The 23,661-nt window shown below is 40.9% G+C and overlaps 1 protein-coding gene across 3 annotated transcripts in view; it reads left to right on the top strand.

Annotated features, from left to right (window-relative positions):
• The window catches only part of LEO1 (LEO1 homolog, Paf1/RNA polymerase II complex component), a 44,725-nt gene that overhangs the window by 5,037 nt on the left and 16,027 nt on the right, over positions 1-23,661 (top strand). For 2 of the 3 annotated variants that reach the window (XM_021706209.1, XM_008072585.2), the window contains exons 2-10: positions 7,365-8,120; positions 10,250-10,354; positions 11,762-11,856; positions 12,466-12,611; positions 13,786-13,870; positions 17,981-18,075; positions 18,893-19,027; positions 20,292-20,427; positions 22,663-22,849. In XM_021706209.1, coding sequence (XP_021561884.1) covers positions 7,365-8,120; positions 10,250-10,354; positions 11,762-11,856; positions 12,466-12,611; positions 13,786-13,870; positions 17,981-18,075; positions 18,893-19,027; positions 20,292-20,427; positions 22,663-22,849 — 1,740 coding nt within the window. The remainder of the gene's footprint in view (positions 1-7,364; positions 8,121-10,249; positions 10,355-11,761; positions 11,857-12,465; positions 12,612-13,785; positions 13,871-17,980; positions 18,076-18,892; positions 19,028-20,291; positions 20,428-22,662; positions 22,850-23,661) is intronic. The other variant, XM_021706210.1, reaches the window with a different exon arrangement.

A 23,661-nucleotide genomic window follows, 5' to 3' on the forward strand; every position in this document is an offset into this window, starting at 1 on the left:
CCCGCGGGCTCAGGCATTCCACTCACCTCAGCCTCCCAAAGACGAGGGATTACAGGCTGAGCCACCGAGCCCTAATTTTTTAAAATGTATCATAGAGATAAGGTCTCGCCAAGTTGCCCAGGCTGGTCTCGAACTCATGGGCTCAGGCAGTCCTCTGACCTTGGCTTCCCCAAGTGCTGAAATTATAGGCTTGAGCCACTGCACCCGGCCTTGGGCTTTTCTTTGTTTGAAGATTTCCCATTACTGATTCAAACTCTTGGTTACAGGTCTATTCATATTTTCTATTTCATCCTGAATCAGTTTTGACAGTTTATATGTTTCTGGGAATCAGTTCATTTCATCTAAATTATCTAATCCTTTGGTATACCATTGTTTATAGTATTCTCTTATAATTCTTATTATCTCTATAAGGTTGGTAGTAATGTCCCCACTTCCATTCCTGATTTTAGTTATTTGAATTTTTTTTTTCTTGGTCAGTCTAGCTAAAAGTTTGTCAATTTTTTTGATATTTTCAAAAAACAAACTTTTGGTTTCATTGATTCTCCCCCTTGTTTTTCCACTCTTTATTTCATTTATCTCTGCTCTAATCTTTATTATTTCCTTTTTTCTGCTTGTTTTGGGTTTAGTTTTCATTTTCTGATTCCGTAAGGTGAAAGGTTAGATTATGGATCTGAGATATTTTTAATGTGGATGTTTATAGCTATATATTTTTCCCTTTGAGCACTCCTTCACTGGATCCCTCAAGTATGCTGTGTTTTCATTTTTTTAAATCTCAAAATATTTTCTAATTTCCCCTGTGATTTCTTTGAGTCCTTGGTTGTTCAAAGTGTGTTATCTAATTTCCTCATATTTATGAATTGTTCAGACTTCCTTCTGTTATTGATTTCTGATTTTATTTTATTGTGGTAAGAAAACATACTTTGTATAATTTCAGTCCTTTAAAACTTACTGAGATGTGTGTTGTATCCTAGCATGGTCTGTCCTGAAGATTGTTCCATGTGCCCTTGGAAAGAAAGTATATTCTGTTCTTATTGGATGGCGCATCCTACTGATGTCTGTTATGTCTAGTTGGTTTATAGTGTTTGAAGATCTATTTCTTTATTGGTCTTTTGTCTAATTATTCTGTCTGTTATTGAAGTTGCCAACTATTCTTGTTGAACTGTTTTTTCCCCTCAATTTTGTCAGTTTTGTTTTTAGGTGCATGTTTGTTTGTTATTCTTATATCTTCATGATGAATCAACCCTTTTATCATTTTATAATCTCCTTTGATCTTGTAACCACTTTTGTTTTAAAACGTATTTTGTCCAATATTAGTATACCCACTACAACTTCCTTTTGGTTACTTTTTTTTTTTTTTTTTAGTTGGTGGCTCACTAGCCCAGGCTGGAATGCAGTGGCATGCTCACAGCCACCGCAGCCTTGACCTGTTGGGCTCAGGTGATCCTTCCACCTCAGCCTTCCAAATAGCTGGAACCACAGGCACATACCACCATGCCCAGCTACTTTTTTGATTTATTGTAGAGACGAGGTCTCACCAAGTTGCCCAGGCTGGTCTTCAACCTCTGGGCTCAGGCAATCCTCTCACCTCCACCTCCCAAAGTGCTGGGATTACAGGTGTGAGCCAATGAGCTGGTTTCTTTTGGTTACTCTTTACATGAACTATCTATCCTTTCACTTCAACTTATTTGTGTATTTGGCTTTAGAAGCATGTGTCTTGTAGACAGCATGCATATATCTAGTTAGATCATTTTAAAACCCATTCTGTCAATTTCAGCCTTTTAATTGGAGAGTTTGATCTTTTACATTTAAAGTAATTCCCGATAAAGGAATTACTTTTGCCATTTGGCTTCTTTTTTGTGTGTTTGTCATATCTTTTTTCTCAGTTCCTCCATTAGTGTATTATTTTTTGTTTTTTGAGTTGGAGTCTTACTGTGTCGCCCAGGCTGGATTACAGTGGCACGCTCACGGCCGCTGCAACCTTGACCTGCTGGGCTCAGGTGATCCTTTTGCCTCAGTTTTCCAAGCAACTCGAACTACAGATGTGTGCTACCGCGCCCGGCTAATTTTTTTGATTTATTGTAGAGATGAGTTCTCACCAAGTTACCCAGGCTGGTCTTGAACCCCTGGACTCAGGCAGTCCTCTTACCTTTGCCTCCCAAAGTGCTGGGATTACAGGATTGAGCCACTGCATCCAGCCTACAGTATTCTTATATGATTGATTTTTTTTTTTCTAGTGTAACTTTTTATTCTCTTTTTGGTTCTTTTTCCGTATATGTTTAAGTTTTATTTCTTAGTGGTTACCCTGCAGTTTTTGGGTTAACACCAGCTTAATTTAAATAGTTTACAAAACTTTGTTCTTATATGATTCCATCCTCTTTTGTCTTTTTTTGTTATTGTCACAAATTACATCCTTATACATTGCCTGCTCAGTGACAGATTTATAATATTGTTTTATGTAGTCTTTAAATTTTATTTTTATTTTCATGGGACAGTTTCACAATTAGATGTAGTTGTTTTTTAAATATAGTTCAAAAAGGGAAAAGGAATGGTTAAGCAGACACATATTAATATTGGCTTTTATATTTACCTATTTATTTACTTTTACTGGTGTTTTTCTTTTCTTTATTTCTTTATTTTTTTTTTTGAGTTGGTGTCTCACTCGGTCGCCCAGACTGGAGTGCAGTGGCCGCTCCCGGCCACCGCAGCCTCCACCTGCTGGGCTCCAGCGATCCTTCCACCTCAGCCTTCTGAGTAGCCAGAATTACAGGCATATGCTACCACACCCGGCTGATTTTTTTATTTATTGTAGAGATGAGGTCTCGCTGCCCAGGCGGGTCCCGAACCCGCGGGCTCAGGCAATCTACTCACCTCAGCCTCCCAAAGGCACAGGATTACAGGCTGAGCCACCGAACCCGGCTCTTACTGGTGTTATTTCTACATGTGGATTCAAATTACTGTCTACTGTCCTCTCAGCTTGAAGGACTTGCTTTTGCATTGCTTGTAGGGCAGGTCTACTAGTGACAAACTCTCATTTTTTAAATCTGGGAATGTCTTCATTTTTTCATTTTTGTTTTTATTGAAGAGAACATATACAATATAAAATTAGCCATTTAAAGTGAACAATTTGGCCAGACTCGGTGGCTCAGCCTGTAATCCCAGCACTTTGGGAGGCCGAGGTGAGGGGATTGCCTGAGCCCACAAGTTCAAGACCAGCCTGGGCAACTTGGCGAGACCTCCTCTCTACAATAAATTAAAAAATTAGCTGGGCGTGGTAGTGAGTGCCTGTAGTTCCAGCTACTTGAAAGGCTGAGATGGAAGGATCTCTGGAGCCCAGCAGGTCAACAGTGGGGTGGCTGTGAGCGTGCCACTGTACTCCAGCCTGGGCACTGGAGTGAGACTCTGACTCAAAAAATAAATAAATAAAAGTGAACAACTCAGTAGTAGTACATTTATAGTGTTGTACCACCACCACCTCTATCTATTTGTCAAAACATTTTCATCACCCCAAAATAAAACCTCATTAGGTACTTACTCCCCATATGCTCCTTTCCCTAACCCTCGTCAACCACCAATCTGCTTTCTGTGTCTAGATTTACTTGTTCTGGGAATTTCATATAAATAGAATCTTGCAATGTGGCCTTTTGTGTCTGGCTCTTTTCACTTAGCCTGTCTTTAAGGCATTGTATCATATATCAATACTTCATTCATTTTTAATAACTTATTCCACTGTACGTATATGTCCCTTATTTGTTAATCTGTTTATCTGTTGATGGCCATTGACTTGTTTTCTACCTTTTGGCTATTTGAATAGTGCTGCTATGAACGTTCATTTACAAGTATTTGTTTGGGAACCTGTCTTCAATTTTTGAGGGTATATATGTAGAAGTGGAATTGTGGACTCATATAGTAATTCTTTAACTTTTTGAGGAATAGTCAAACTGTTTTACATAGTGGTTGAATTATTTTACACAACCACCAGCAGTGCACAAGGGGTCATTTCACCACATCCTTGCCAGTACTTATTTTACATTTTTTTAAATATAGCCTTTCTGGATTGTGTCAAGCAGTATCTCACAGTATCTCATAGTGGTTTCAATTTTCATTTTCCTAAAAGCTAATGATATTGAACATCTTTTCATGTACTTACTCACCATTTGTGTAACCTTTGGAGAAATGTCTTCAATCCTTTGTTTATTTTTTGAATGGAGTTGTCTTTTTGTTGTTGAGTTGTAAATGTTCTTTATATATTCTGAATACTTATCAGATATATGGCTTATGAATATTTTCTTCCATTATGTAGGATGTTTTTTTGCTTCTTAATAATGTCCTTGTTGCACAAAAGTTTTTCATTTTGAGGAAGTTCAATTTATCTATTTTTTCTTTTGTTTCTCATATCTCCTTTTTTTTCCCTAGCAGTGATTTTAGATTCAATCTCCTTAGTTTTTGAAGGCTAGAGGTTGACAATCTTTTTCTTTCAGCACTCTGAATGTCATCTTATGGATGCCTCTGACTTCCATGGTTTTTGGTGAGAAATCTGCTGTTATCCTTATAGAGAATTCCTTGTATGGAATGAGTTGCTTCTTTTTTGCTGCTTTTGGGACTATTTCTTTGTCTTTAACAGTTTGCTAACAATGTATCTAGATGTGTATCTCTTTAAGTTTATCCTACTTGGAATTTATTGAACTTCTTTGATGTAAATTTATATTTTTCCTCAAACTTGGGAAATTTTCAGTCAATATTTCTTCAAAAATGTTTTCTCCCTCTTTTTCTTCTCTTCTGGGACTCTATTTGCATATGTTGGTATACTTGATGATATCCCACAGTCTTTTAGGCTCTGTTAATTTTTCTTCATTCTTTTTCTCTTTCTTTTCCTCAGACTGCATAATCTGAATTGAGCTGTCTTCAAGTTTTCTGATTCTTTCTGCTCAAATCTGTTGAGCCTCTCTGTTGAATTTTCATTTTAGTTGTACTTTTTAAAAATTTGGTTCTTTTTTTTTAATAACATCTATCTCTTTATTGATATTCTTTTCTTGGTTTTGGTTTGTATTTCTTGTTTATTTATTTATGTTTTTGAGACAAGATCTTTTTCACCTAGACTGGAGTGCAGTGGCATGATCATGGCTTACTGCAGCCCTGAACTCCTGGGCTCAAGCAATCCTCCTTCCTCAGCCTCCCAAACAGCTGGGACTATAGGCACACGCCACCATGCCTGGTTAGTTTTAAAAAAGGGTTTTTCGTAGATATGGCCCACTCTGTTTTCCAGGTTAGTCTTGAACTCCTGGATACAAGCAATCTTCTTGCCTCGGCCTCCCAAAATGCTGGAATTAAAGGCATGAGCTACCATGCTGGACCTTTATTTATATTCTGTGTTTAGTAATACATGATTTTCTTGTATGATCTTCTTCAGGAATGGTTTCTAGCCTTTTTTGTTATGAATGGGCCATACTTCCTTATTTCTTCGTATGCTTTACACTTTTTCATTGATATCTAGATTTTTTTGGTTGATGTTTGCTGTAGCAGTAGGTGTTTATTTGTTTAGTGATTCTTTTTTTTTTCTGAGTTGAAGTCTCATTCTGTCGCCTAGGCTGGAGTGCAGTGGCACTTCATGGCCACCATAGCCTTAACCTGTTGGGCTCAGGTGATCCTTTTGCCTCAGCCTTCCAAGTAGCTGGAACTACAGGCATGTGCCACCACTCCCTGCTAATTTTTTGACTAATTTATTGTAGAGATGAGGTCTTGCCAAGTTGCCCAGACTGGTCTCAAACTCATGGGCTTAGACAGTCCTCTCACCTCGGCCTCCCAAAGTGCTGGGATTATAGGTGTGAGCCACCGCACCTGGCTTTTTTTTCCTTCTTAAGAGACAGGGTCTTGCTCTGTTGCTTAAGCTGGAGTGCATTGGTCTGATCATGGCTCACTGGAGCCTCAGCCTGCTAGGCTCAAGTGATCCTCCTGACTTGGGTTCCCAAGTAGGTGGAACTGCAGGTGCACACCACCACACCCAGCTAATTTTTAAATTTTTGGTAGAGATGGGGTTTCACTGTTTTGCCCAGGCTGGTTTTGAACTCCTGGCCTCAAGCAATCCTTCTGCCTCAGCTTCCCAAATTGCTGGGATTATAGGTGTGAGAGCCAGACCCAGCCTTTAGTGACTCTTTTGAACTAATTTTGTAAAGTCTGTAATCTTTGTTGCATGTGGGCCACTGAATTCTCTGTTCTGTTAGCTTAGTGGTCAGCTAGTAGTTGGACAGGGATTTCCTTAAATGTCTAGAACCTCCCAAATCTCAGAGTCTTTGCAGATTGGCTCTGGGTGTGTTATGGAGTATCCTCTTAACACTCTGCCACACAGTTTACAACCCTGCCTTTGCTTTTACTTTCTGCTTGCATAGAGCCTGAAGGTCAGTCAGAGGTGAGAGTTTAGGGGCTTCTCGGTTCTTTCCTGAGGATGCACACAAAAACGTGGGCATGTATGTGACCTTCTAGATCTCCAGAATATGTAGGACCTTTAAAAAATTCTTTACTCTTCCTCCCAAGCTTTATGATCAGTCTCTTGTTTGCCCCTACTGCTATCTGTTGTTCCTGGGAGAGGTGACTAATACTTTTGCCTTTTAATTGCCTATTTTTGACAAACATCCCTCCAGGTAGCTGCCTTAATACTGGGAGAATTCCAAGTTAGATGAGATAAAGGCAAACCCTTTGAGCCAGTTATTCGGGGAACCAGGCAGGTCACAACTGACCAGTATAATTCTTTGTGAATGCGGCCCATTCTGCTCTCTCCAATAGTGATACCTGTACCAGAAATGTAGTCTGTTATCTTCAAGGCACTGTCAAGCTAGGGAGCAGGTGATTGGACTAGGGTAAGTTAACACACCACAATTTTTTTTTTTTTTTTTTTTTGAGTCAAGGTCTCACTCCATCACCAAGGCTGGATTGCAGTGGCATGATCACGACTCACTGCAGCCTCAACCTTCTGCCTCAGCCTCCTGAGTAGTTGGGACTACAGGCACACACCACCACACCCAGCTAATTATTTTTTTGTGGAAACGAGTTCTCGCTATATTGCATAGGATGATCTCCAATTCCTGGGCTCGATCAGCCCTCCTGCATTGGCCTCCCAAAGTGCTGGGATTATAGTCATGAGCCTTCGCACCCAGCAAGTTATTTTTTTAAATCAAGATTCAGCTAGCTCTTCTTGACTAAGCATTTCCCTGTTTGTTGCAACTTTTGGTTAGTCTCCAGAGTAGGGAGAAAGTTGATTCTAATGGGCTATGCCGGTTTCTTTGCTGCTTTTATGTTGGGATGGACTTTTGAGGTGCCTTACTCCGCCTTTTTTTTTGCTGACATTACCCTATGTTTATATGATTTCATAGATTCTGATTCTGGGTCTGACTCAGATTCTGATCAAGAGAATGCTGCTTCTGGCAGTAATGCCTCTGGAAGCGAAAGCGATCAAGATGAGAGAGGTGATTCAGGACAACCAAGTAATAAGGAACTATTTGGAGATGACAGTGAGGATGAGGGAGTTTCTCATCACAGCGGCAGTGATAATCACTCTGAAAGATCAGACAATAGATCAGAAGCCTCAGAGCATTCTGACCATGAAGACAACGACCCCTCAGATGTAGATCAGCACAGTGGATCAGAAGCCCATAACGATGATGACGAAGAAGGTCATAGATCAGATGGAGGGAGCCATCACTCAGAAGCAGAAGGTTCTGAAAAAGCACAATCAGATGATGAAAAATGGGACAGAGAAGATAAAAGTGACCAGTCAGATGATGAAAAGATGCAAAATTCCGATGATGAGGAGAGGCCACAAGGATCTGATGAAGATAAGCTACAGAATTCTGATGACGATGAGAAAATGCAGAACTCGGATGATGAGGAGAGGCCTCAGCTTTCTGATGATGAGAGACCACAGCTATCTGAGGAGGAAAAGGCTAATTCTGATGATGAACAGCCAGGAGCTTCTGATAATGATGATGAGAAACAGAATTCTGATGATGAAGAACGACCACAGATGTCTGATGAGGAGAAAATGCAAAATTCTGATGATGAGAGACCACAGGCCTCAGATGAAGAACACAGGCATTCAGATGACGAGGAAGAACAGGACCACAAATCAGGTAAGGCATCTATAACACATGAGATGGTTTAGTAGAAGCATTCAGATACAGCAGCGGCCCGTTTGCTCTTTGTTCATTTCCATCTTTGTTATTCTGCTTTTTCTCTTCATTCACTCCATGTCAGCCTTTTCTAACTCTACACATTTTGCTTCTTTTGAATCTTTCTAATCCATTTATTCTACCTCTTTCCCTTCCATTTGTTAATTGATGATAGATCTGGGAAAAAACATGTGGAGGACAGACTTAGAGAGTGATGTATGGTGCTAGGCAAGCTGGATAGTGAGCTGAGTTGGTTCCATTTCTGTGGGTAACTGAAGAACATGTCCCACCTGAGAATGGATTTGCCCGGGGGAACAACAATACCATTGAAATATCCCCATAGGGTAGCTGTACTGAGATGTGGGCAACGTTGTTCCAGTTCAGCTTTTTGACGTCCAAAATTTGATCATCCAGAGATCAGGCTTTAGGAATTTTACTCAAACTAATCAAATTTACAAGAAACTAATGTGTTGAAAATTGAATTGCAAAATTGTTTCAAGAGCATTATTTCTTATCACTGCATTCTTTCCTTGGGGGCAAATCTATAATGGATGCCAAATTGCAACAATCAGGAGGGTGTCTGGGTATTGTGACATCTAGAAAAACATGACTGGATGATCTCCAGCTGTGGACAATGTTATTGAGCTCTGACAGTTTGATGTGATCTGTGTACCCTCACCCTATTGAGGTAAGCTTGGTTCAGAGCACTCATTCCTTAAAGACTGAAAGAAACATACAGCCAGACTTTAGCTTCTGGCTCCCCCTTTTATAATTGCTATTTAGACTGTTCTGCTCTAGCTAACACTTTCTTCATACAAAATATTTGAAAAGTTAGGGATCATGTTTCTTTGTATCATATAAAAGGCACCCTAATTAAGTTGAAGTCTTCCTGAAATAATATCTAGATTGCTTCATTTCTATAGGTAATTTATTTATTAATTTTTTGAGTCAGTCTCACTCTGTCACCCTGGCTGGAGTGCATTGGCACACTCACGGCCACTGCAGCCTTGACCTACTGGGCTCAGGTGATCCTTCTGCCTCAGCCTTCCAAGTAGCTAGGACAGGCATGTGCCACCACACCCGGCTAATTTTTTTATTTATTGTAGAGATAAGGTCTTGCCAAGTTGTGCAGGCTGGTCTCAAATTCATGAGCTCAGGCAATCTTCTCACCTCAACTTCCCAAAGTGCTGGTATTATAGTTGTGAGCCACCATACCTAGCCAGTTGATTATATTAATTGTTGTATTGACTGTATTAGTTATTCTATTATCTTAAAGAGCTTAAATATAGGCAGTCTTTTCTCCTGTAACACATACCTCACAGGATAGCATTCAAAACCACATTTTGGCATTTCAGGAGGTCTCCAACTACGAACAACTTCCATTCTGAGAGTATGTTCTTAAATCTAATTTGTTTTAAATCCAACAAAGTTAGCCTAGGTACCCAACTGACACAATCAGCTATATAGTACTGTATCAGGTTATACTGATACCTGGTAGAAAGAAAAAAATACATTAAAAGAAGCATGTGTGCCCCATTAAAGTTTGTAACTTGAAGATTCATATGTAGAGGACTTATTGTATTAGAAGAGAAGGGAAGAATATTTCCAGAGATGAATGTAGGTATATGTAGATGTTGGGTTTGCAGTAAGTTTTCAATAACTAGTTCAGAGTTCGAGTCTGTTTATATGTTATACGAATATCTAAGACTCATGCACTACCTCCCAAATACTAACAGACTAACTCAAGATTAGGGTTGGAGTACAGTGGCATGCTCACAGCCACTGCAGCCTCAGGTGATCCTTCCACCTCAACCTTTCAAGCAGCTGGAACTTCATGTGTGTGCCACCATGCCTCGCTAATTTTTTGATTTATTGTAGAGACGAGGTCTCACCAAGTTGCCCAGGCTGGTCTTGAACCCCTGGGCTCAAGCAATCCTCTTGCCTCGGCCTCCCAAAGTGCTGGGATTACAGACGTAAGCCACCACTCTCCACTTCCGGTGTTGCTTTTAAAATTCAAAGTTAAATTCAAACAAAATGCAAAGTTATGATGCAACTATGATTATGCAGAACTTCTAATTCCACTCTTGTAGAATCTGCGAGAGGCAGTGATAGTGAAGATGAAGTTTTACGAATGAAACGCAAGAATACAATTGCATCTGACTCAGAAGTGGATAGTGACACTGAGGTGCCGAAAGGTACTCCTATTATTCCTTTTATATATATGTATATTTTCATACTTCTTTCTGTATTTATGTATATGTGTATTCTCATGCCTCTTTCTGTAGTGTACTCCCAACCCTGGGTGTTTACCCCAGATTGCAAGACCCACAGAAAAGAGTGTGAACACACTCAGTGTACCCTGAGAGGTTGTACAGATATCAGAAGCTGCTCATGCTTAATCAGTTGAAGAAGATCTCCTCGTAGTTATGTGCATAGACTTTGGAATCAGGTGATCTAAGTTAGAATCTTTATATATTCACTTTCCAACTATGTGATTTTGGTCAAATTAATTACTTAATAGACATCAGTTTTCTGGTTTGTGAAGGGAAAAGTGCTAACCGTCTTATAGAGTTGTGAGAATTAGGTAAGATGACCATTTTTCATTTTGTTCACAAATATTGAGAACCTGCTGTATACTAGTAGTATTCTGAGCACTGGAAATGTGGCTATGATCAAAACAGATGCAATCCCTCCCTTACAGAACTCATATTCTGGTGGAGTGTGAGTAGGATAGGGGGACTGAAAGTAACACCGTAATTAAATATATAGTATGTTGGATGATGATAAGAACTAAGAAGAAGAAAAATCAGAAAGGTGCATGAGAGTGTGGTAGGTGGGGTTATAGTTTTGGGGTTTTCATCATATAGATGAATAAAGATCGCATATATTTTAATTGTTAGAGTGACTTCATATTGAAGAATTGATTAATTTCACACTTCTTTTGATGAATATTTGAAAGATAGATTAATCACAAAAGACATATTTTCTTGTATTGATGCATTCAATACCCTGGCCTTCCTTTCCTATTCTTTTTCAGTGATCATAGTTTTATCCTAGACCCTGTCATTATCAATAACTGTAACTCTTCTGTAAGCTCAATTTTGAGGACTTTCTGACCCATCATCCATCTGTTTGCCCTCTAGTAGCCCGCTTTGGTTGATGTAGTTTGTTGCTGATTTTTACATAGGTGATATTCTACATGTGAGGAGGAAGGAGTGTGCCCAGTAGACACACTCTGTACTTTTGAAATTTGAGGAACTTATGTAAAGAATAGGCCTCTCTGGAGTGCTTATGTGCCAACTTTGAGTGTCTAGATTATAGGAAACTGTTGAGTTCCTGGAAACGAAAGAAAGTGGAAGAACAGGGTGTAGAAAATGAAGGGAAAGAGAAATGTCTCCTATACAGCTTTGTCTTGTACTGGATTTGCACCCATTCCTCTCTACATACACTCTCACTGGATCTTTGAGAGTCAGGCTTAGAAGTTATGTTTTGGGCGCTTTCCTAATGCTGGTCCAGAAACCTTGGAATACATTGAGGTGATCAGCTTTGAAGAACTTCAGTTACATATATTAATCCTGTGCATTTTTCCTCCTGCATTGAAGATAATAATGGAACCATGGATCTGTTTGGAGGTGCAGATGATATATCTTCAGGGAGTGATGGAGAAGATAAACCACCTACTCCAGGGCAACCTGTCGTAAGTGAGATGACTGATGTGTCTGGGCCCCTTATTCAAAGCTATGTAAAAAGTTTCAGAGGTGAAGTGCCCCCCACTCCAGAAAAGAAGTTGATAACAACTGTAGTGCGAGAGTACAATGAACAGATGACCTTCTTAGTTATGTAGGGAACTCTTGGTTATAAAGGGGATTACAAATAACTCCAAACATGAAGTTGGTGTCACGCCTTAGAGGCCTCGGCTAGACTGTGAGGACCTATGATTAGGGAAACATTGCCTTGAGTGTTTTTCTTGCACGTGCCAACAAGTGTATATTATGTGATAATCTTTTATTTTAATTGTTAGAGTGACTTCATATTGAAGTGTTCATTTGTTTCACATTTTTGTTGATTTGAAAGATGGATTTATCATAAAGGGGATATTTTCTTACCTGGAAGCATCAAATTGATCTTGTTCCCTATGAAATTTTTGGGGAGTGAGTGGGTCAGGATAGGGGTTGAGGACTGCTTTAGTCCTAAAGTGATATCTAGATATGCACCTTGCACACCTGAGTAATTAAAGTATGAAGGTTGAACAAGGCCTTTTCTAAGGTCTCATCAAGCTCTGAAATTCTATGATTCTGTTTATTAGGATGAAAATGGATTGCCTCAGGATCAACAGGAGGAGGAGCCAATTCCTGAGACCAGAATAGAAGTAGAAATACCCAAAGTAAATACTGATTTAGGAAATGACTTATATTTTGTGAAACTGCCCAACTTTCTCAGTGTAGAGCCCAGGTAAGAGAATCAGTTAAATTTTTTTCTGGATGTTGAATAGAAATATATGGAATTTTTATTTTTCTTTACATTGAGTTGATCACAAAATTGGAAAATTGGTCATGTATCTCCTTTTTTTTTGAGTTGGAATCTCACTCTGTCACCCAGGCTGGAGTACAGTGGCATAATCACAGCCACCACAGCCTCGACCTGCTGAACTCAGGCGTTCCTTCTGCCTCAGCCTTCCAAGTAGCTGGAACTATAGCGCATGCCACAACACCCAGCTAATTTTTGATGTATTATAGAGACAAGGTCTCACTATGTTGCCCAGGCTGGTCTTGAACACACGGCCTCAGGCAATCCTCTCGCCTCTGCCTCTTAAAGTGCTGGGATTACAGGCGTGATCCACTGCATCCGGCTTGTCATGTGTCTCTTAAAAAGTTTACTCAAGCTCTTGTGCAACATAAATTTTTTTTAAACCAAGTACAATGAAGTGGACAGCTGGAGCATATTGTAGCCTATTCTTTGGAAGAGTTACATAATAAGAATACAGATTATTTTGAATATTGCTGGGTGTGTGGTTCATACCTGTAATCCCAGTACTTTGGGAGGCAGAGGCGAGAGGACTGCCTGAGCCCAGGGGTTGGAGACCAGCCTGGGCAACTTGGTGAGACCTTAGTTTCTACAGTAAATCAAAGCATTAGTCAGGTGTGGTGGTGCAGGCCTGTAGGTCCTACTATGTGGAAGACTGAGGCAGAAGGATCACCTGAGCTCAGCAGGCTGAGGCTGTGGTAGCCATGAGTATACCACTGCACTCCAGCCTGGGTGACAGAGTGAGATATATATATATGTAAATATTCAAATAATATATCTATAGCTATATCTATATTTCTATGTAGTATATAGGTAGATATTCAACAAATATATCTATATCAGTATATAGATACAGATACAGATATGTTTTTTGAATACTTACCCTTACTTGTACTTTAATTCAAGCAATATTTATTAACATCACATTTTAAGGTGGTACAGTAGTTTGACTACTTCCTTGAAATTAAAAATTAAGGTATTTTACCACTATTTTTAAAATTACATTATGATTTTTATATGTTTATTGATAGAGATATTAATACAGAGCAGTAATATTCTTTATAAAATATGATTAATAGTTTATTTGGAAAACAATTTGTAGACCTTTTGATCCTCAGTACTATGAAGATGAATTTGAAGATGAAGAAATGCTGGATGAAGAAGGTAGAACCAGGTTAAAATTAAAGGTACTATTGCATATGTTATTCCTTTTTTTCCTTTATAAAATAAAACCTGGAGATACTGACTTGAGGCTTTTTAGCTTTTGAAAATGATTTTTTATTTGTTTCCTGTACTTTTAAAAATTACTTTTTTTGTATTTTTGCATTGATGCATAATAGTTGTAAATACTGCCTTTTCAGAATATTTTTAAGGAAGAAAACACATAGCTTTTTCTCAAGAAAGATGTCACTTTTCTATCATCGTTTTCAATGTTTGACTTTTTTATGCTTTTTAAAAATCGGTGGCTACTTCTTCAGAAAGTGTGATTAGGTATTTAGAACTATCTTCATATGTACTCTGGGTAAGTTTTAGCAACTTCCTGAAGAGGAAATTCTTCAGTTCCTTTAATATTTAGATAAACAAATCATACAGAAGGATAATTTATTATTAGTACCTAGCACTTTATTACATGGCTCTTTGTGTTCTTTCAGTTGCTCTTGTTGACTATTAGGAGATAATTTTATTGTGCTAAATTCCGATTAATGCTTCTCTTTGATATCTTGCACTTACTTTCATCCAAGGAGGTTCTTGAATCTTCTTTTAAGTAAGAAGGATATAGGTTAAGTAGACATTTTAGAACTGATTTGTACCAAGAAACAAAAGGCATTGAACCCATGATACTAAAATTGGAGTTTAAAATTTTTGTTTGTTTTTGTCAGGGTTTCACTCCGTCGTCCAGGCTGGAGGAAGTACAGTGGCATGATTATGACCTCCTGGGCTCAGGCAATCCTTCCATCTCACCCTCCTGAGTAGCTGGGACTACAGGTGTGAGCCACCATGCCCAGCTAATTTTTTTTACTTTTTGTAGATGAGGTCTCACCATCTTGTCTAGGCGGGTCTCAAACTCCCAGGCTCAAGCAGTCCTCCTGCCTCAGCCTCCCAAAGTGCTGGGATTACAGGCATGAGCCACATGCCCAGCTATGTATTTAAAAATTTTTTGTTTAAAAAATAAATAAGGTCGGGCTCGGTGGCTCAGCCTGTAATCCCAGCACTTTGGGAGGCCAAGGTGAGTGGATTGCCTGTCCCATGGGTTTGAGACCAGCCCGGGCAACTGGGTGAGACCTCATCTCTACAATAAATCAAAAATTATCTGGGTTTGGTAGCACGCACCTGTAGTTCCAGCGACTTGAGGCAGAAGGATCGCTGAAGCCCAGCAAGTCAGTGCTGGTGTGACTGTGACTGAGCCTGGAGTCTTACTCCAACATTCAATCAATCAATCAATCAATTTTTTAGCTACTTTCATATCTAAGTAGAACATGTATATGTATTGATTTAAGATTAGCAGATGGATTTCTCATGGCTATTTTAGTGCGTCTGGCCTTATTCTGCTGCTTTTCATTGTTTTCCACCATTTATATAAATTAATGTGGTAGTTTCTTGTTTATTTACTTTTATCAATTTATTTATCTTTGCATTTTATTCCTTTTTCTTACCTTTTAACATAATGCCTCAATGAGTATCAAAATATCTGTTATGTGATTCCAGACCCTAGTATAGGTATCAAAGTTTAGAAATAAATATTTTTAGTTGTGTTGTGGCACGTGCCTGTGTTCCAGCTACTTGGAAGGATGAGATGGATGGATCGCCTGAGTCCAGCAGGTTGAGACTGCAGTGTCTGTGAATGTGCCACTGCACTCCAGCCTGGGCAACAGAGTGAAACTCTAACTCAAGAAAATTCTTGTTTACTCTAAAACCTTAGTGCGTCAGAGTACAAAATGTTGGTGTTTAACTTAGACTGCTGTCTTTTAAAACCTTGGTGTATAATAGGAAATAACTCTGGCCACTTTGTTTCTTGAGTGATGTTTAGGACTAGGCTAGTCAGTCTTTTTTTATTTTTATTTTTTTTGAGTTGGGAGTTTCACTCTGTCACCCAGACTGAAGTACAGTGGCATGCTCATGGCTATGGTAACCTCAACCTGCTAGGCTCAAAAGATCCCTCTGCCTCAGCCTTCTAAGTAGCTAGAACCACAGGTGCGCACTACCATGTCCGACTAATTTTTTGATTTATTGTAGAGACGGTCTTGCCAAGTTGCCCAGGCTGGTGTCGAACCCCTGGACTCAGGCAATCCTCTTGCCTCTGCCTCCCAGTGTTGGGATTACAGACTTGAGCCACCACACCCAGCACAGTCTGGTCAGTCTTACAGAGTCATTCGTGGTGAAGTTAATTCTTTAATGAACAAGGAACCAGATACAGCTTATGTACTTCTGTGAGTGCTTCTGTCTTTAGAGATACTTTCATGTGTCCCCTTCATCCCTATTAGGGTAAGACCCAGGGGTATGTCCTATTATAACATAATTATTATTTGAATTCCCTTATATAACAATGTATTTTCTTTTTTTCCATTTTTTTTTTGAGTTGTAGTTTCACTCTGTCACCCAGGCTAGAGTACAGTGGCACACTCACAGCCACCCTAGTATCAACCTGCTGGGCTCAGGCGATCCTTTCGTCTCAGCCTTCCAAGTAGCCAAAACTACAGGTGTGCATTACCACGCCTGGCTAGTTTTTTTTGATATTGTAGAGACAAGGTCTCACCAAGTTGCCCGTGCTGGTCTTGAACCCGTGGGCTCAGACAATCCACTCGCCTTGGTCTCCCAAAGTGCTGGGATTGCAGGCTGAGCCACTGAGCCCAGCCAACAATGTGTTTTTCAAAATGACTTCTCAGTTAATAATGACCATATATATTTATTTATCTGTGGCCCACCTATTTTGTATGTGAGAGAAGTCAGGCATAGTGACAGGTCATTTTGTTCTAACTCCTTATTAATGAACATTTCAAACATTCACAGATATTTTAAAAAGTATAATGAATTCTCATGTGCCCATGATAATGTCAACAGGTGTCAGACGAGCAGATCTTTTCATCTATATTCCCCACTCTAGCTTCCCCAGACTATTTTGAAACAGATTTCAAGTAAATACGACATCATGTATAATTCATGAATATTATCAAGTTACTCAACTAGCTGACTTCATAGTAGATTATTTAGTGAGAAGGAGATAAGGAAAGGGGAAAAACTGGAAGGGAACCATTAGGACCCAATTCAAAGACATTTGCAACTAACAGTGGAGCACCAGAAAGTCTGCATGGGTAGCAACTGTGTTTAGATCACTGGTCGGGGCATAGGCATAGGGTTGGGGAGCAGGCGTGGTCTTAGCCTGGCCAGTTTTCAAAATGTTGGCTTCCCTTATTGCCAATTTCATTCTCATCCATTTATTCTTGTGTGTCCTTTTTTAATTCTTTACTGTCAGGCCAGGTGTGGTGGTTCACACCTGTGATACCAACACTTTGGGAGGTGGAGGTGAGAAGATTGCCTGAGCCCAGAAGGTTGAGGCTGTGGTGGCTGTGAGCATGCCACTGCATTCCAGCCTGGGTGACAGAGTGAGACTCTGACTCAAAAAAAAAAAATTTTCTTTGCTGTCATTTTAGTGGTATCCAGGCTGCAGCATGATAAACTACATGCATTTAGTGTGCCATGTTATCCTGGAAGTCTCACAGACTTTAATTTCACTAACAGTGGTTTTCATTTTCTAAATCTGTCTGGGTGTTTCCCCACCATGCAGGTAGGATAAAGTAGGTCTCAGCCTATTGAAACCTGCAGGTTTGATGTTTATTCTTACCCATATATGGGGAGCTTCTCTGTCTCCCTATGCCAGTGGACAGAGGTTTTTGGTCCCAGTTTTACATTTTTTAGCTTACAAGAGAACTTGCTGTATCTAGAAGCATTCTAAATTGCTGCCTCCTATGGGCTCAAGCTGCATCTCCTGTCTCTTGGAGTCTTACTGTGTCTTAACACTTCTCAGGACTCTTGCACATTTAGTGTCTACTCAAATGCTCTGGCTCTAGGCTTCCTTTATGATTCTGATACTAGGAGCTCAGAAATTCATTCACTTCAGCATTTTTTTTTCCCTGTTTTATATTTACCCAACATTTCTAGGTGATTAAGAGGCTTTCAATGTTGTCTGCTTTTCTGTCACTACCTATGTGTGCTTAGTCTATGATTGTGTCTCTTGCAGAGAAAAGAAGAACAGAGTCGATTAAACCACAGTTTTCTAAGATATTTGTGTTTTAAAACAGGTAGAAAATACTATAAGATGGAGGATACGCCGGGATGAAGAAGGAAATGAAATTAAAGAAAGCAATGCTCGGATAGTCAAGTGGTCAGACGGAAGGTGAGTGCAAAATACATGAAGAGTGTTGACATACCCAGAGTGAGTGAAGAGGAGACAGGGTTTGGAAGAAGACTTTATTTGGGGGTTACTTCTTTTTTTTTTTGAGTTGGAGTCTCACTGTCGCTAGACTGGAGTGCAGTGGCTGCTCCCGGCCACCGCAACCTCGACCTGCTGGGCTCCGGCGATCCTTCCACCTCAGCCTTCCAAGTAGCTGGAGCTACAGGCGTGCACTACCATGCCTGGCTAATTTTTTTTTATTTATTGTAGAGACGAGGTCTCGCCAAGTTGCCCAGGTGGGTCTCGAACCCGCAGGCTCAGGCAATCCGCTCACCTCAGCCTCCCAAAGCACGGGATTACAGGCTGAGCCACTGAGCCCAGCTGGGGGTCTACTTCTTACTAAAGAATTTTCGTTACTTGCATCTTTGTGATTGCATAGAAAATCTGAGAGAAATAAATAGGACGTTGGAGGTCAGATAGGCTGGTGGGAGATATTAAGAGTGGACCCAAAATGCGATCATCCTCTTGGCTACAGTGCATTAGATTGGAAAAGTTAGCTTCCCCCGCATTGTAGACTCCTCACAAATTGACATTTTAGGAAAGTCGTCTTTTACTGGGAATGTAATGGAGCCTGGTACTTGTCACAGCATGTGTTACTTCTGTGTACAGTTAGTCAGTTTTTCTCACTGTGACTTACTTCTTTATTCTTTCCTTTTGAATTGTATGTAAAGAGAGAAAGCATTAGTTGAATCATATAAGTTAAGTAGAATGGTCGAATGAAAGCTTTATGACTTACATATGACATGCTCCTTCTTTCTAGCATGTCCCTACATTTGGGCAATGAAGTGTTTGATGTGTACAAAGCCCCGCTGCAGGGTGACCACAATCATCTTTTTATACGACAAGGTACTGGTCTACAGGGACAAGCTGTCTTTAAAACAAAACTCACCTTCAGGTAACTGTTCTTATCAGTGTATTGTTTGTTATGGTAAAAGCAGTGAAACATAGATGTTTCTATAATGCCTGACCTCAATTGATGTAACCCCACCATATAATTCACCAAGCACCAAGACCTTGTTCTCAGCTCTCAAGTTTCAAAGGCTATTTTATCAAGTACACTAAAAGTTAGTTTCTCAGGGAACCAGGTCATGCCAGTCAGACTCAGAAGAGACTGTTAGCTAAACCAGAATGTCAATGCATTTTATTTATTTATTTATTTATTTATTTATTTGTTTATTTATTTAGAGTAGGTGTCTCACTCTGTCACCTAGGCTGGAGTGTGCCAACATGCCCAGTTAATTTTTTTTATTTATTGTAGAGACGAGGTCCCAGCAAGTTGCCCAGGCTGGCCTCAAACCCCAGGACTCAGGCAATCCTCTCGCCTCCACCTCCCAAAGTGCTGGGTTTACAGGCGTGAGCCACCACGCCCGGCTGAATGTCAATTTATTAATTCCAGTGATTTTTATGACTGCCAAGAGGGCTAATATACTTGTGTCTACTTGTCAGTATGTCCCTTATTTTAGTAAGATTGACCTGGGAGAGTAACACTAACCAGAGGTTGTTGGTGTGTTTGCAGTCAAAGGAAAGGCAATGAGTTGGTCAGTGTGAGATTGGGGTCATCCTGTCGCCTTAGGCTGTTGCATCCAATATCACTGTAGGCCTGTGTCCCCCAAGCAGACTGGAATACCCAGGTCAGCTGGGGAGGATGTTTCCCATCTCCCACCTACCCAGTATTGGGTAGGTGCTAGACTGAGATGTTCTGTTTTTCTTTTTTGATTCTAAGCAGACTGTCCTTCTTGGTAATACATCTTTAGAGGGGGCACCGAATGTTGGTTATGATTTAATTTTTGAAATTGTAAAGGTCAAAGTATAGGCTTTGGAATCAGGTAGGCCTGTATTTGAATTCCATTTCCTTTTGTGTGACCTTGTGCAACTTCCTCAACCTCCCTGCCTCAGTTTTCTGTTATATATGTTAATATATAATTAAAAAATATAAAACTTCATCTGTATTTCATTTTACTCATGAGATAAGAATGTCTCAGTGAGCTGCAGAAGAAAGTTCACAGTCCCCCACCTAGTATAGTCAGTTGAATGTCCTTGCCTACTTTTTCTAGTTAGTAGGAAATGGTCACTGGCCTCTTGTTTTTGTGATGTGGGTATGACTGGCTCACAAATGTATTTGGTAAACAGTAAGACATTTTTTGTTTATTTCCTGGCAGACCTCACTCAACAGATAGTGCCACACATAGAAAGATGACTCTATCACTTGCAGATAGATGCTCAAAGACACAGAAGATTAGAATCTTACCCATGGCTGGTCGTGATCCTGAATGCCAGCGCACAGAAATGATTAAGGTATGTTTGCTAAGCTTTATCCTGGGATTTTTGGTATAGTAAGAATAGCAGGCTGGGTGCAGTGGTTCATGCCTGTAATTCTAGTACTTTGGGAGGCTGAGGCAGGAGGATCACTTGAGTCCAGGAGTTCAAGACCAACGTGAACAACATAGGGAGACCCTGTCTCTCTACAAAAAAAAAAAAAAAGAATAGCATTTCCCAAATGCTCATCATCTCTTATTGGCCTACCGTTCAACCTTCCAGCTGACATGAATAGGGACCTGGATTAATGAATCCTCAGAATTTGCCAAATGATGGGTGATGTGGCTATGATAGTAAAACAGACACAGGGCTCAGGTTCTGTCCCTCCAGGTCCTGAGAGTTCAGCAACAAACCCGTGATTGAAATATCTGAGCCGGGTGTGGTGGCTCACACCTCTAATCCCAGCACTTTGGGAAGCAGAGGCGAGAGGATTGCCTGAGTCCAGGGGTTCAAGACTAGCCCCGGCAACTTGGTAAGACATCGTCTCTACAGTAAATCAAAAAATTAGCCAGGCGTGGTGGCACACGCCTGTAGTTCCAGCTACTTGGAAGTCTGAGGCAGAAGGATCTCCTGATCCCAACAGGTTGAGGCTGTGGTGGCCAAGAGCATGCCACTGCACTCCTGCATGGGAGTGAGACTCTAACTCAAAAAAAAAGAAATATCTGACCTTTCACGTAGAATTTCAAAGATCCTTAAATAATCTATGATTAGGATCCATCCATGTTAAAAGTCAGTGAAAATGCCAGAGAGTCAGTCATCTAAAATAGAGAGTAAACCAGGAATTTGAATAAGAAAGTTACCAGAGTCGAATGTGGCCAAGAGTGAGAACAGATTGTGGGTTTTTGAAGTCCAGTTTATAATGATCTACCTGGTGTATTTTCAAATTTGACACAGCTGCCACTTGGGCAAAATTCAGTTCTGGGGCATTGTACCTAAATGACAGAGTGGCACTTGTATTGGCTATTGTCCCTTGATGCATTGCTTGACTTGAGAAGTGCAGTGCGATCGTACAAGCTTATCATTCTCTCCGTCTTCTCTAATCCCCCTGGATCTCAGCATTGCCCAGCCTGCCTCTTGTGATTGTGTTCCTTAGTGCAACAGGATGGGGGAAAGCCAGACAGTCCAGTTGCCTCAGAATCTTTCTTACTAGTGTCATTGTAGGCTCTGCTGAAGGTTTGGCCCTGAGCCCCTGCTTTTCCTCCATCCTGTATTTTGTTCACGAAGGCAGGTTGACTAAACCAGATCCAGTAGCAGCACCCAACCTAGGGGTGCACAGGGGCACTGGTTCTGGAGCCTGACTTCTTGCTCCATCTCCTCACCTCTTATGTGCAGGCCAGGGGAGCTGGAGGAAATGCAGAGTCTAGCTCAGCATTATTGGAAGAGCCCTCTAAAACACTTTCAGAGTCCCCCTATTCCCTCCTCCACATTCCCAGCTTCTGTGAAAATGTAGCACCTAGTTTATCTCTAGTCCCTGAAAGTGTTCTTACCAATGAAAGTGATTTGTACTCTAACCTCAGTACTCCCACATACTACTTAATGAAGCAGTCTGTTCCATAGACTTTCTAGCACCAGAATTTAAGATGTATATGATAACACAGTGGTTGAATGAGGAAGACCTTCAAAGAAATGCTAGGATATCCCTAACTCCCCCTTCTGCCCCCAAGTCCAGTATGAACATCAGGATGTAGGATGCCAGGCAGTTAATGAGGAAATGGAGGCTCTACCTTGTGGCTCAGGACCCCATCTTGTCATTGGGAGCTGTGGGGAGCTCTTTAAGTTGAGGGCCTGGGACCCGAATATCTGGGAACTGTGGGAGTTCGGTGGAGCCTGGGCAGGTCAAGTGCCTGGGGCTCAGGGATGAACAGAAACAGCTTCTGCAATCCCAGGGAGTCAGTTCAGTTGTCCGCTGGGCATGGATGGGGTTTCTCAGGCCGGTTGCTTCTCTCTGGGCTCTGAGTGGCAGCACAGAAGATAAGATGACACAGCTCTCAAGGACATGCCTGTGCCAGTTTCGATCGGCTGGTTAGTGTGAGGGGTCCCTTCTGCCTCTTCACCCTTGTGTTGTAGTACTGGAGGAGTGAGTGGGAAGACCATGCTCACATGAAGACATCTGGGACAGTGGTAATCCTGAACTTGATGTTACATGTTCTTTATGGCAAAAGTGGGCACAAAAGTAGTTCGTGTAAATTACAGGGGTTATTTGCTTCTTTACAGAAAGAAGAAGAACGTTTGAGAGCTTCCATTCGTAGGGAGTCTCAGCAGCGCCGAATGAGAGAGAAACAGCACCAGCGGGGGCTGAGCGCTAGTTACCTGGAACCGGATCGCTACGATGAGGAGGAGGAGGGCGAGGAGTCCATCAGCTTGGCTGCCATTAAAAACCGATACAAAGGGGGCATTCGAGGTGAGGCTGGTGCAGAAATTACATTTCATCATTTCAGGGTTCCTGAACTTTATCTTGTCATTGGACTGAATCTGAATGCCAAGTCACTGGACATCTTGTTTAAATAACCAGTGTTTTAGCCGGGCGTGGTAGTGCATGCCTGTAGTTCCAGCTACTTGGAAGGCTGAGGCGGAAGGATCACCAGAGCCCAGCAGGTCAAGGCTGCGGTGGCTGGGAGCGGCCACTGCACTCTAGTCTGGGTGACAGAGTGAGACTCCAACTCAAAAAAAAAAAAAAGACCAGTGTTTCTGAGTGGTCCATTTCAGGGCCTAGTTCTTCAGGTGAGCTTGAAAGGCAGGAACTGCTGTTGTGCCCACTTGCAGTTTTATCCTTTGAGCGTCTGCTTTCTGATTTGAAAGTTTGCCAGTTATATTGGAACTGCCAAGCCCGGCTAATTTTTTTGATTTATTGTAGAGGTCTCGCCAAGTTACCTGGGCTGGGTCTCACATCCGCGGGCTCAGGCAATCCACTCGCCTCAGTCTCCCAAAGGGCTGGGATTACAGGCTGAGCCACCAAGCCCGGCCAGGAACTTTTCTCAGTTTTTAAAATCACTCATTGGGAGTCAAGAAATTAAACTATTCAGAGAACACATGATATTTTCTTTCATCTTTATATTTCTATTTTCTCCTTGGCATATTTCTTCTTTTCACAAGTATCAGTAATTTATTATACCTCTTTCCCTGAAAACATCTTTGAGCCCAGCAGGCGAGGCTGCAGTGGCCGGGAGTGGCCACTGCACTCCAGTCTGGGCGACCAAGTGAGACTCCAACTCT

This window comes from Carlito syrichta, unplaced genomic scaffold (genome assembly GCF_000164805.1).
Source record: "Carlito syrichta isolate Samal-C Ts95f unplaced genomic scaffold, Tarsius_syrichta-2.0.1 Scaffold315355, whole genome shotgun sequence".
NCBI lineage: Eukaryota > Metazoa > Chordata > Mammalia > Primates > Tarsiidae > Carlito > Carlito syrichta.